Raw genomic sequence first — 10,459 nt, 5'->3', positions numbered from 1 at the left:
AGATAACAGAGAGACAGTTATTTTCGCGTTTATAATTGACCGAGAGTTAGCGAAGGTCTCCGTTTTAGCTTGGGTAAAAATGCTTTCGTATGTCCGAATGTTCTCTGCAGGTCGCATTTCTCAATCGATTCTCGTGAATTTTTTTGAGCAGGTGCGGTTAGAAGAATTTTTCTGCCATCTCGTTTTTTGAAAAGAATTCAATATTAAGCTTAGAATAAATTTAAAAGTGGAAAAATTACTGCCTTGGATGTCGCTAGGGTCCCCTACACCCATATAGTGGGAAGATTTGCTGAATATGGATGAGGTCTTGGTGGCTCAGCAGAGCGCTGGAGTATCAATCCAGAGGCCGTGAGTTCAAGTCTCACCCACGGCAGTAATTTTTTCAACTTTAAAATTTATTCTAAGCTTAATAGCATCGTTCACAGACGTTTCTGCTTGTTAAAAATTAATTTAGAATTCAATATGTGAAGCAGCAGGAGGGACTCCTAGTTACGGGCGGTGGACTTAGGTGGAGAAATAACGCAGAAGTTTCCAAATTTTAAGTTTTAATGAGTAGAAACTACATGGTAGATAAATATTATATGTACGTATGCGTTGCTGGCTAGATGAAGAGTGGGACGCGGGCCGCGCCCGCGCATCTGTTGCTGTCGCTGTGTGAGTATGTGTCTCATTTATGGCACACATACTCGAGGCGTTAACAATATGTATGGTGGAATTTCGCATAAGACTTAGGTGCCAGTAGGGTATATGGCACTTAAGACTATTGTGAGTTCGCTGTGATAATGACTACGAAGTATTTTTATTTTTTACATTTTTGAAGCTTATTAATGTGTCTACAGTCTACAGCTCACAGCCACTAGTATTAGTGAAGTTGAATATGTTGCAATACCATAGGAAATAATAAAAACATATAAAATCAACATTTACTCCTCATCATCATCAACAACACTTTCAGCAACATCTTCCACCAGCTCTCTTATCTGCTCCGACCTTTCTCTATACTTCATCGCCCCCCTGTTTACATTATTATATAAAATCTTCAGCGTTTCTTGCACATCCGACACCCCCCCATCTTTCCATATCTTTAGACGGTTCGCGATGTCCCCCCACTCTGATTTATTAGCCTCAGTAGGGGGCAAAGCGTCTTCTATAGCATCTAAAAGTGCGTGGAAAGATACCGTTCGTTTTACAGAAAGTTTTTCAAAAGATTTAGCCCTGTCCACAATTAAAGGTAAGTGCGATTGGCTTAAAACGCCGAATAATACTTCTAAGTTCTTTCTCAGTGTTAAAGCGTCAATATTTTCTAAGGACCGTATGGTTTTTTCGACTCGGTGGAGGGTGGCATACGATGATATGAAGGCTGATAAATCAGCGTCTTTTAGTATTTCTGTAGCAGCGTCATTGGCTTGAAGGAGTTTGTTGTCTGGGAGGGAGAGGAGTGTTGATATGATGTTTTGTAGTTTGTCTCTGAAATGGAAATTAGATTGTTAATTGGGGAATTTTATATGAAAAAGGGATTTTTTTTTATATTGTCGATGGCGCTTACGCCGCACAGCGTCGCGCGGCATTGTATTTATATCGGAGCATCGTTTATAATGTCGTAATTTATAGAAAATACTAGTCACACGATAGCCGCTGCCATACAAATTGTCATCATCTTCCCGTTGTCCCGGCATTTTGCAACCGCCAAAAAAAAATTTTGCTTGGGGTCCGCTTGGCAACTAATCCCAGGAATTGACGCGCTTGCCGACCCTAGTCGGTGCAGAGTTAGTTTAGACCGTGGTATGGTTAGGTACTTGGTTACAGTCCTTACAGATGTGCAAGTTGCGAAAGTTTCCAAAAAGTTGTAAGTTCTCAGAAATTTCACAGGAACCTTTTATTTTGCCATTACGGAAATGGAAAATTTCGATCCCCATACAAAAATATGATGTTACTCAATTTTTTCATTTAGAGACAGACAAGGATAACTGTGCACCGATTTTGATAACACAGATTGTGCAAGTGTTATTCTAAACGTCATAATTTCATAAGCCCCCTCCACACTCGTGCGCGAATCGCGGCGCGAAGCCGCGTAGTCTGGAGCGCCTATAGAAGTTTGACGGCACATCAGTAATGGTACCTGAATCCATTAGCACTACGGCAGATCCCAAACATTTTGCAAGCATGCTCATGCTCAAGCAATTTCACCGTGTCCACTTCTTTTTGGAGCCGTGACGCGCCGCCTTGCCTCAACGCAGTTGTACCTGTCAATATATTATCATTATCATGTACAGATATGAGTAGGAACATGGAAACTAATTAAAACTAACCTCAACATAAATACTTATAAAAACATGCGCATAAAAATGTCAAAACAAATTGTAATTTCAAATTTACTTACACGCTATAGGAAACAAAAAAAAATCGGGTATAATATTAAACAATGTCAATAAAATATACAACGTACAAAATAAAATGTCATGACAGTCAATTAAAATTATAAAAATTCAAAAATTGCCTAGCAGTTCTGCACAAATGTGCTAAACGATCGGCGAACATGTCAGCGTCTACATACTGAGTGAGCATTAAATGGAGCAATGATAAAGCACGCGTGGTAGGTGCGTGCCTCGCGTAACACGTGCGAGCGGCCGGCCGCAGCAACACACACGGCCGGCGACGCGGTGCGACCGCCCCGTCTACATCCCGCGGTACCCTCCTAGGCACTAACAACCCTATCCTCTCTAACACCTCTGGGCTATCAACTTGGTGATGAACGATTGAGAGATAGTGCACCAGGAGGCCATAAGTAAGTATGCGTCGCCGCACGCACACTCATACATAATCTCGACTGGCGCACTGAGAAACGGGTCGAGATTTTGTATGAGTGTGCGTGCGACGACGCATAGATACTTATGGCGCACTCATACAAGTCGCGCGCGGTGCGTTGTCTGAAGATAACATACTGTGCCCTGGAGTCTTAGCACGGTACGCTTATCACCATGCCTGTCACGTTCTAACAAGTATGTGAGTGCGAAAGTGACGGACTTAGTGATAGGGGAAACCATGCTGCGCGGGCAGATTGTACTATGACCTAGTACTATTAATTATTCTGTGTCATTATCTCTACGTACCTTCGCCAAGCATATCAGTCTTCAGAAAATTGACAATCCTCTCCATAATCAAGTTAGACGTGTCTATAGTATGCAGGATAACGTTCTGAGTTCCCTGTCTAGTTTTAATGTCTACATTTCTGGTCTTTTCCACGAAATCCGTGAATTTCTGCTTGTAAGTCTCGGCCAACGCGTCGATCTTCGTGGCCGTGTAAGGGTCCGTTTTCTTTTTCATTGATTCGAATACCTGCAGTCAAATATGGTCAATCAAATCGACCAAGTGCGAGGACTCACGTCCCAATTGTTCATTATTCACACCTTTTTGTATGATCGACTCACGCTTGACCATTCTAATAGGTTCTCCTTTAATGTACCTATGGGTGGGAATGATCTAGTTTTTGCAAACAAAAATATTTTAAAGATATAGGTGTTATACCTACCTATATATATTAGGTTTCGGAGATAAGGGGGAATGTACAGTTTTCGCCTATTTTCTGAAATAAATTTTCTATCTTATAACTATCATCATCTTCCACGCGTTATCCCGGTTTTTTGCCACGGCTCACGGGAGCCTGTGGGGTCAGCTTGGCAACTAATCCCGAAAATGGGCGTAGGAACTAGTTTTTACGAAAGCGACTGCCATCTGACCTTCCAACCCAGAGGAGAAACTATAGGCCTTGTTGAAGATAGTAGATAACTATTAAAAAAAAAAATACTTTGCGATTTACCTTTTTAGTGTTCTTTGGTTGTCAGGTGCAAATAATTAGTCAATCTAATCGCTACCTATAAGCGACAAGCCATAAAGCCTAGTTCAGACTACGTTTAGTAATTTAGTCGAGTGATTTAGTGAGACTAAATTACGAGTACAAACGTAGTCCCGTATTCCGAACTAGGCTTAACCCTTAAATGCATAATGATGTATATATGCATCGTATATTTGATGGTCCGTGGCTCAATATGCAGCTATCCAAAATCACATTTATTACTTTTATACAGCATGACACATCTATTTCAATTTATTAAAAAGTTATACAAAAAATCATGCATTTAAGGGTTAAGCGCTATAAGCACAGACATAGTATATACAAGTAGTTATAGACATGAAACCGAACGACCAGCGGTAAGAAAGCCATAACAAGAAGAAAAAAAAAAAAAAAAAAAAAGAAGAAGTGAACGTCATAAACGTCAACGTCAATAAAATAATTTTCATTATTTTGATTGATTATATACGTATTTTTTGATAAATATTTTTAAATTTACAGAAATACCATTCGACAATGCCTAAATCGTGTAGTAAATGTAGCACAGTGACCCTCAAAAAATTTTTGGATTGTTGTTCCTGCCACTCCAGGTACTGCCTAAATTGTTTTGAAGAAATGGGCGTAAGTTTTAAACGGTTTACTCTTATGACCATACAAAATAAAAGTAACTGGAAATGCCGTCAATGTAACCAAACTTCTGTAAAGACGAATATCGTAAATAAAACAAAGAAGTCGATTACTCCTTTACCCAAACCCAGTACTTCCAACGCTCCTTCTGTTCCTATCGACGTAGCAGATAGTTCTGGAAACATAACAACACGACGAGAGCGGTCCCCAAATGTACTAAATACTAGTGTGCAGTATTGCAATGAGACTTTCCGCGACGATATTCTCTACTTTGAAAGTATTCGATCAATTGTACGCCAGGAGATTGAAGAATCATTCAGTGAACGCCTAGTCGATAAAATTTGCAAGAGGGTGTCAGAAGAATTAATCCCGACACTTATTAATAAGATTACTGCCTTACTGCATAATAATGTTACAGGAATAAGTGAGCACAATGGTCCCATTGCAGCTACCGGTCCCGTCGCTAAACCTGTCCCTGCCTTCACCTTCACCCCCGCTGCTCCCGTAGCAGCTTCTGCTACCACCACCGCCACTACCAATACTTATCCATCGTACGCCGCTGCTGCCGCCGCTATGACCACCACCACCACGCCAGCTTCTCCTGTCCTACTACCAGTCCAGCCCATTATTATTCGCTCCAGTCCTAAGGCAAGAACAACCAACAATTCCAAACCTAACAAAAATAAAGACAAACAAGTGTCTACCACTCCTGCCGCACCGCTTAAGGTACCGCCATCAACATCTAGCAAAACAAATCCAACCCAAAATGGCCTGTCAGAAATTAACGACCATAGAAAGTCACTAAAGGGAATCACACGGGGCATTTCTCAACTCCAAGCGTCTGAATGGATGAGACAAATTCACCTATATTATGTAAAGTTGGGAACCCCTGAAGATGTAGTTAAAGATCACTTAAAAGTTATCACAGGTTATGATTGTGACACATTCAAAGTTGAGTGTCTTAAATCCCGCGGTCAATATGCTTCATTTAAGCTCACTGTGCCATCGAGTATGGTTGATAGAATTATGATCCCTGATAACTGGCCAAAAGACGTATGTGTAAAACCTTGGAATCAGCCCTTTCGACAAAATTACGCAGACCAAAACAATACATAGCAATAACCGCTTTACAAGAATACAATTAATATACCAAAATGTTAGGGGACTATGTAGCCGAACCTCGCTCTTTTATAGAAATGCCCTCGCAAGTGCCTGTGACATTTTTGCGCTCACGGAAACATTTCTAACGAGCTCGATACAAGATGCTGAGCTCTTCCCACCAGGCTACACCGTGTTCCGTAAGGATAGGGCAGGTGACGCGGGGTGGGGAGGAGTACTTCTAGCAGCGAAAGATAAATACAAACCTCAGTTAGTAACGCAAATTAATGGCTGGTCATCAGACATGGAACTATTATTTGTTACACTTCATATTAAAAATAATAAAATACTTATATGTGTGGCATACATACCGCCAAATTATAATAGTAATCAATTTCTTGCAGTACTGACTTGTATCGAAAATGCAATTTGCACTTTTTCTGCTATAAAATCCATAATTATTGGTGACTTCAACCTCTCCTCCTGCACAAAAACTGTAGTTGACCAATTTAATTGTTTCACTGAATTTTGCAAACTTAGGCAATTAAACAAAATTTGTAACGAATATGGTGGCATTTTGGATTTAGTTTTAACTAGTCTCAGTGATGTGTGCGTGGGTAGTGATGTAGAGCCGTTGATACCTATAGATCCATATCATCCACCTTTAGGAGTGACTGTCACCCTGCCAAGAGGACAGGCAAGGCGGGCCCTACCTTTACCGCGTAGTGTTGAACATAGTGATGCTCCGACCGGATGGAATTTTTTTAAAGCTGATTTCCCTGTCTTGTATACAGAGCTAGAGTCTATTGACTGGTCTGATGTTCTTAATACAGACAACATTGATTCTGCAGTGGACGTTTTTTACAAAAAACTCTACGGCGTTTTCAATGTTACTGTGCCCAAACGTCTACCCAAAACTAAAGTATATACATATCCATCGTGGTACACTCCTGAAATGAAAAAATATATCGAACTAAAATACTATCACTTAAAGAAATTTAAATCATTAGGCCTACAATTTAACCTCGAAATGTTTAAATATTACAGGTCTCAAGTAAAGGAGCTAATAAACAAATATTATAAAAAATATCTTCACGATATTGAATGTAATATAAGTAAAAACCCTCAAGAATTTTGGAAATACGTCAAAAGTAAACAACAGAATAGAAATCAAATATCTGAATACATATATAAAGGTAAAACAGTCGTTGATCAAGAAGCAGTCGATGCTTTTGCGTCCTTCTTCAGCTCAGTATTCCAACCTGAAGCTCCACAACTAGATCCCAAAAAGGCGGAACGGGAGGCTGGTAATAACAATGAATCTATAATTGCTATCCCAACGATCAGTATTTCAGAAATTAGAGCCGCTATTCGGAAACTCAAACCTAAGTCGTCAGCTGGGCCTGATGGTATACCCCCGTTTTTAGTCAAGGACTGTGTATATGTGTTAGAACACTCGCTACTTCACATATACAACCTATCGCTTAAGCTGGGCGTATACCCATCCCAATGGAAGGTCTCAAGAGTGACCCCAATTCCTAAGATAAGCAAGTCTTCTGATATCACAAACTTCAGGCCCATTGCTGTATTGTCCGTGTTTGGTAAAGTGTTTGAGACCATTCTAAACCACTGTTTACTCAATCAGATAAATCGTAAATTAGTAGATTGTCAACATGGATTTCGCGCTTCCCGATCAACTACCACCAACCACATCTGCTTCTTCGATAGCGTTTTACGCGAAATGGATACTGCACGACAAGTTGATGTTGTTTATTTTGACTTTAAGAAAGCCTTCGACTTAGTTGACAATGATACTCTCCTATGCAAACTATCAGCTTTAGGTTTCACCCCTCAACTTCTTATTTTCTTCTCTGACTACCTCAGGAACCGCAAACAATATGTCCAATTAAACTGTTACCAATCTGAAAGGTATTACACACGTTCCGGGGTTAGTCAAGGTAGCACTCTGGGGCCTACTCTTTTCTTAATAATGGTTAATGATCTACCAAGTAATATATCAGGTGTGGAATCACTATTCTTTGCGGATGATCTTAAAATAATTCAACCGGTCGTAAATGCATCCGACTGTACGGTACTACAGCAAACAATCAACGAGGTCGACAGCTGGAGTAAAACAAACCGCTTGTACCTAAATGAATCTAAGTGCAAAGTAATAAGTTTTAGCCGGTCTCTAGATCCTATCCTCCAGACATATACTCTTACAAACATTCCCCTTGACCGAGTAACAGAAATAAAAGATCTAGGGTTAACACTCGACACTAAGCTAAACATGCACTCTCACATTATAAATATCTGCAAAAGTGCCTACAAAATTTTAGGGTTCATTATAAGAACGACTTCAGAGTTTCGTGACCCAAAAATTGCAATAATTCTATATAATGCCTATGTCCGTAGCAAGCTTGAGTACAGTTCCATCGCATGGGACCCTCGGGAAGCAAAGTATAACATCATGGTCGAGCGCGTCCAACGTAAATTTACTAGACATCTTTACAAAAGGTATTATGGATACTACCCGTACTTATTTCCGTCATCCTTTGTACTGGGAATGGTAGGGTTGGAGTCTCTCGAGCTAAGGCGTAAGCAAACGCTTGCCTTACACTACTGTCTACTTCTAAGAAATCAAATTGACAACCCATCTGTTCTGGAGCGTATGCGTATTTTTACCCCAGACAACTACATAGCTGCAGTAGGGCGTAGCGCACGTAGAGCCAGAAACCTTTTCGCATATCCAAATGTCCGCACCTATCACGGTTCAAACGCACCCACGTACCGAGCAATAGAATTACTAAATAAGTTCTTAGCTTCAATCCAAAACGCAGACATATTCGCAGACAAGTGGCCGTCCTTACAAAGTAGTGTCAGGATTTTTTTAAACTCTACCTATGTAACTTTGTAGTATGTATGTTTAATTTAAGTTCCTAGAGATACTCGTAGTTCGAAAAATGTATACATGTTTATGATACTGACTATGTATTAACAGTATAAGTGTCTTGGCGTAGGTCGCTGTAAACTTATACTTGTGTTTGTTTGAATAAAGAATAAAGAGAAAGACATATCCACGTATTGACAGTTTCATGTATAGCAGCATAATCCTTTTTCTCTTTCACTTTTATAAATTTCGGTATTTCACCATCGCCTCCTTGCTATGATGCCATAAACCGACCATGAAAAAATGCCCGGTCGGTGATAAAGACAAAGCATGGCACTATTTTCTCTTTCCTCTTATAGGAATCGCAATAAGACTATCTTTTTCTATCAAAGAGTGTCAGGCCCTTGGCTATAAGCGGTTTACTGACCTTCAAAGCCTGTTCATACACATGCGCAGTAAACTTCCGTATCCTCTCATCGTCTTGGACCTTGTGGCGCTTGAATTTAGTCGTTCTCGGGATGGAGACTCTGGTCGTAAGGTGGAGCTCCACCTATTAAAATGATTTTAAACGGGTCACTCACGTATTATTAAGTCGAATAGCTCGACATGTTTCAATCCAATTTACGAGCCATTTATAGATAAATATATGGAACTAAACATATAAATAAGTGGGTCATTTTTATTCAAGCTCAACGTTTTTGAACAAATGTGCCATTTTCAATCAAAAGGGTACTTATTGTCGGTTGTCAATAAGGCGCTATTTCCATATAGCTTCAATTGAAAATCAACCTTTTTGACAAGCGACAATGTAGTACCTTTTAGTTGAAAATGTCACAAATATTTATAACCGGATTAACCGGAACTCTATTTTCAACTCCTGCTTATAATATTAGTTGTAAATTGTTGAGCAATACACTTTTCGTCAGTCGCGAACTCGCGACACATGTGACATCTAGTGTCGAGTAGCAGTACTGATAGTTCCGCTACTTGACGCTAGATGTAGACTACGAAAATAATAGTCTTTTCCCCTCACTAGCTCGAAAAGTTGTCTTTTATCCTTTAAAACAAGCGGGGAAAAACGCATTTTATCCACTAGTGGGGAAAGTAATTTGACCTTGGATGGAGCGTGTTTAAGTAGCTTGACAGATAACAAAACGTAAAACGCTCATAATAATGATTCGTTTGATATTAATTATCATTAAACAAATGGTTTGAGAATCTAATAAAAAATACCAAATTTAGCTTTATTTAATGATTTTATGTCATAAACCTTAAAGTTCCATAAGAAACGTTTGTTTTTTAATAATGATGTTAAATATAATTCTGAACGCACAAATTGAGTCGATGCAATTTCAAAACGCATCATTGAGATTTCATACGTCAGAAATGTCAACATTGTAAACAAAATTTTTACTTAAAAACTTCTCACGTAAAAATACAGAATTTCCAGTTTTTTGTTATAATATCGTAAAAAAATGAGTGATTTCAGTGATGAAGATGATCTAACGCTGGGGATGTTGCACTTTCCTCGCTATAGTGAGGTGAAAAGTTTTGTGTTACACACGGGTGCAAATGTATTTTACTTCTCGTGTGTGTCTTCTTAATTGTCTTTGGTAATAGGTACTTAATTTATTTGATAGGAGCAACTGTTTTTAGCCATAACTTAACAAAATATTTACCTCAAGGTCAGTAGGGACGAACGCTGGGTCAGGCGCGGATCCAGCCCTCAAAAAAGGTTGTGGTCACAGCCACCCGAAAACCGAAAATCGGCCAAGTGCGACTCTAAGTTCGCTCATAAAGCAATTATGAGTCATGAATGACTTTTGAATTTGATTACCTATTTCCTTTTTCCTGCGCATCAGGACTTTGGCTTTGAATTAATTCAGAGCTGATTTCGTTGAATTAAATAGTCAGTTTTGATTAAATTCCAAATCAATTTCAATCAATCTTTTTTTTTGTTTCCTATACTAGCCACAGCTAGTAAGCCAATAGGG

At 39.4% G+C, this 10,459-nt stretch overlaps 1 protein-coding gene across 1 annotated transcript in view; it reads right to left on the bottom strand.

Annotated features, from left to right (window-relative positions):
- Nucleotides 1-559: 559 nt before the first annotated feature.
- Nucleotides 560-10,459, bottom strand: part of LOC134753273 (uncharacterized) — a 30,584-nt gene continuing 20,684 nt past the window's right edge. Inside the window, exons 6-10 of the mRNA XM_063689116.1 lie at nucleotides 10,145-10,173; nucleotides 8,893-9,015; nucleotides 3,111-3,336; nucleotides 2,120-2,243; nucleotides 560-1,467 (exon numbers count right to left, since the gene is read on the bottom strand). Of these exons, the coding sequence (XP_063545186.1) occupies nucleotides 924-1,467; nucleotides 2,120-2,243; nucleotides 3,111-3,336; nucleotides 8,893-9,015; nucleotides 10,145-10,173 (1,046 nt within the window). The 3' untranslated portion in view covers nucleotides 560-923. The remainder of the gene's footprint in view (nucleotides 1,468-2,119; nucleotides 2,244-3,110; nucleotides 3,337-8,892; nucleotides 9,016-10,144; nucleotides 10,174-10,459) is intronic.

Source organism: Cydia strobilella, chromosome 26 (assembly GCF_947568885.1).
Source record: "Cydia strobilella chromosome 26, ilCydStro3.1, whole genome shotgun sequence".
Lineage (NCBI taxonomy): Eukaryota > Metazoa > Arthropoda > Insecta > Lepidoptera > Tortricidae > Cydia > Cydia strobilella.
The sequence above is the reverse complement of the archived record's forward strand: the minus strand, read 5'-3'. Positions and strand labels throughout refer to the sequence as shown.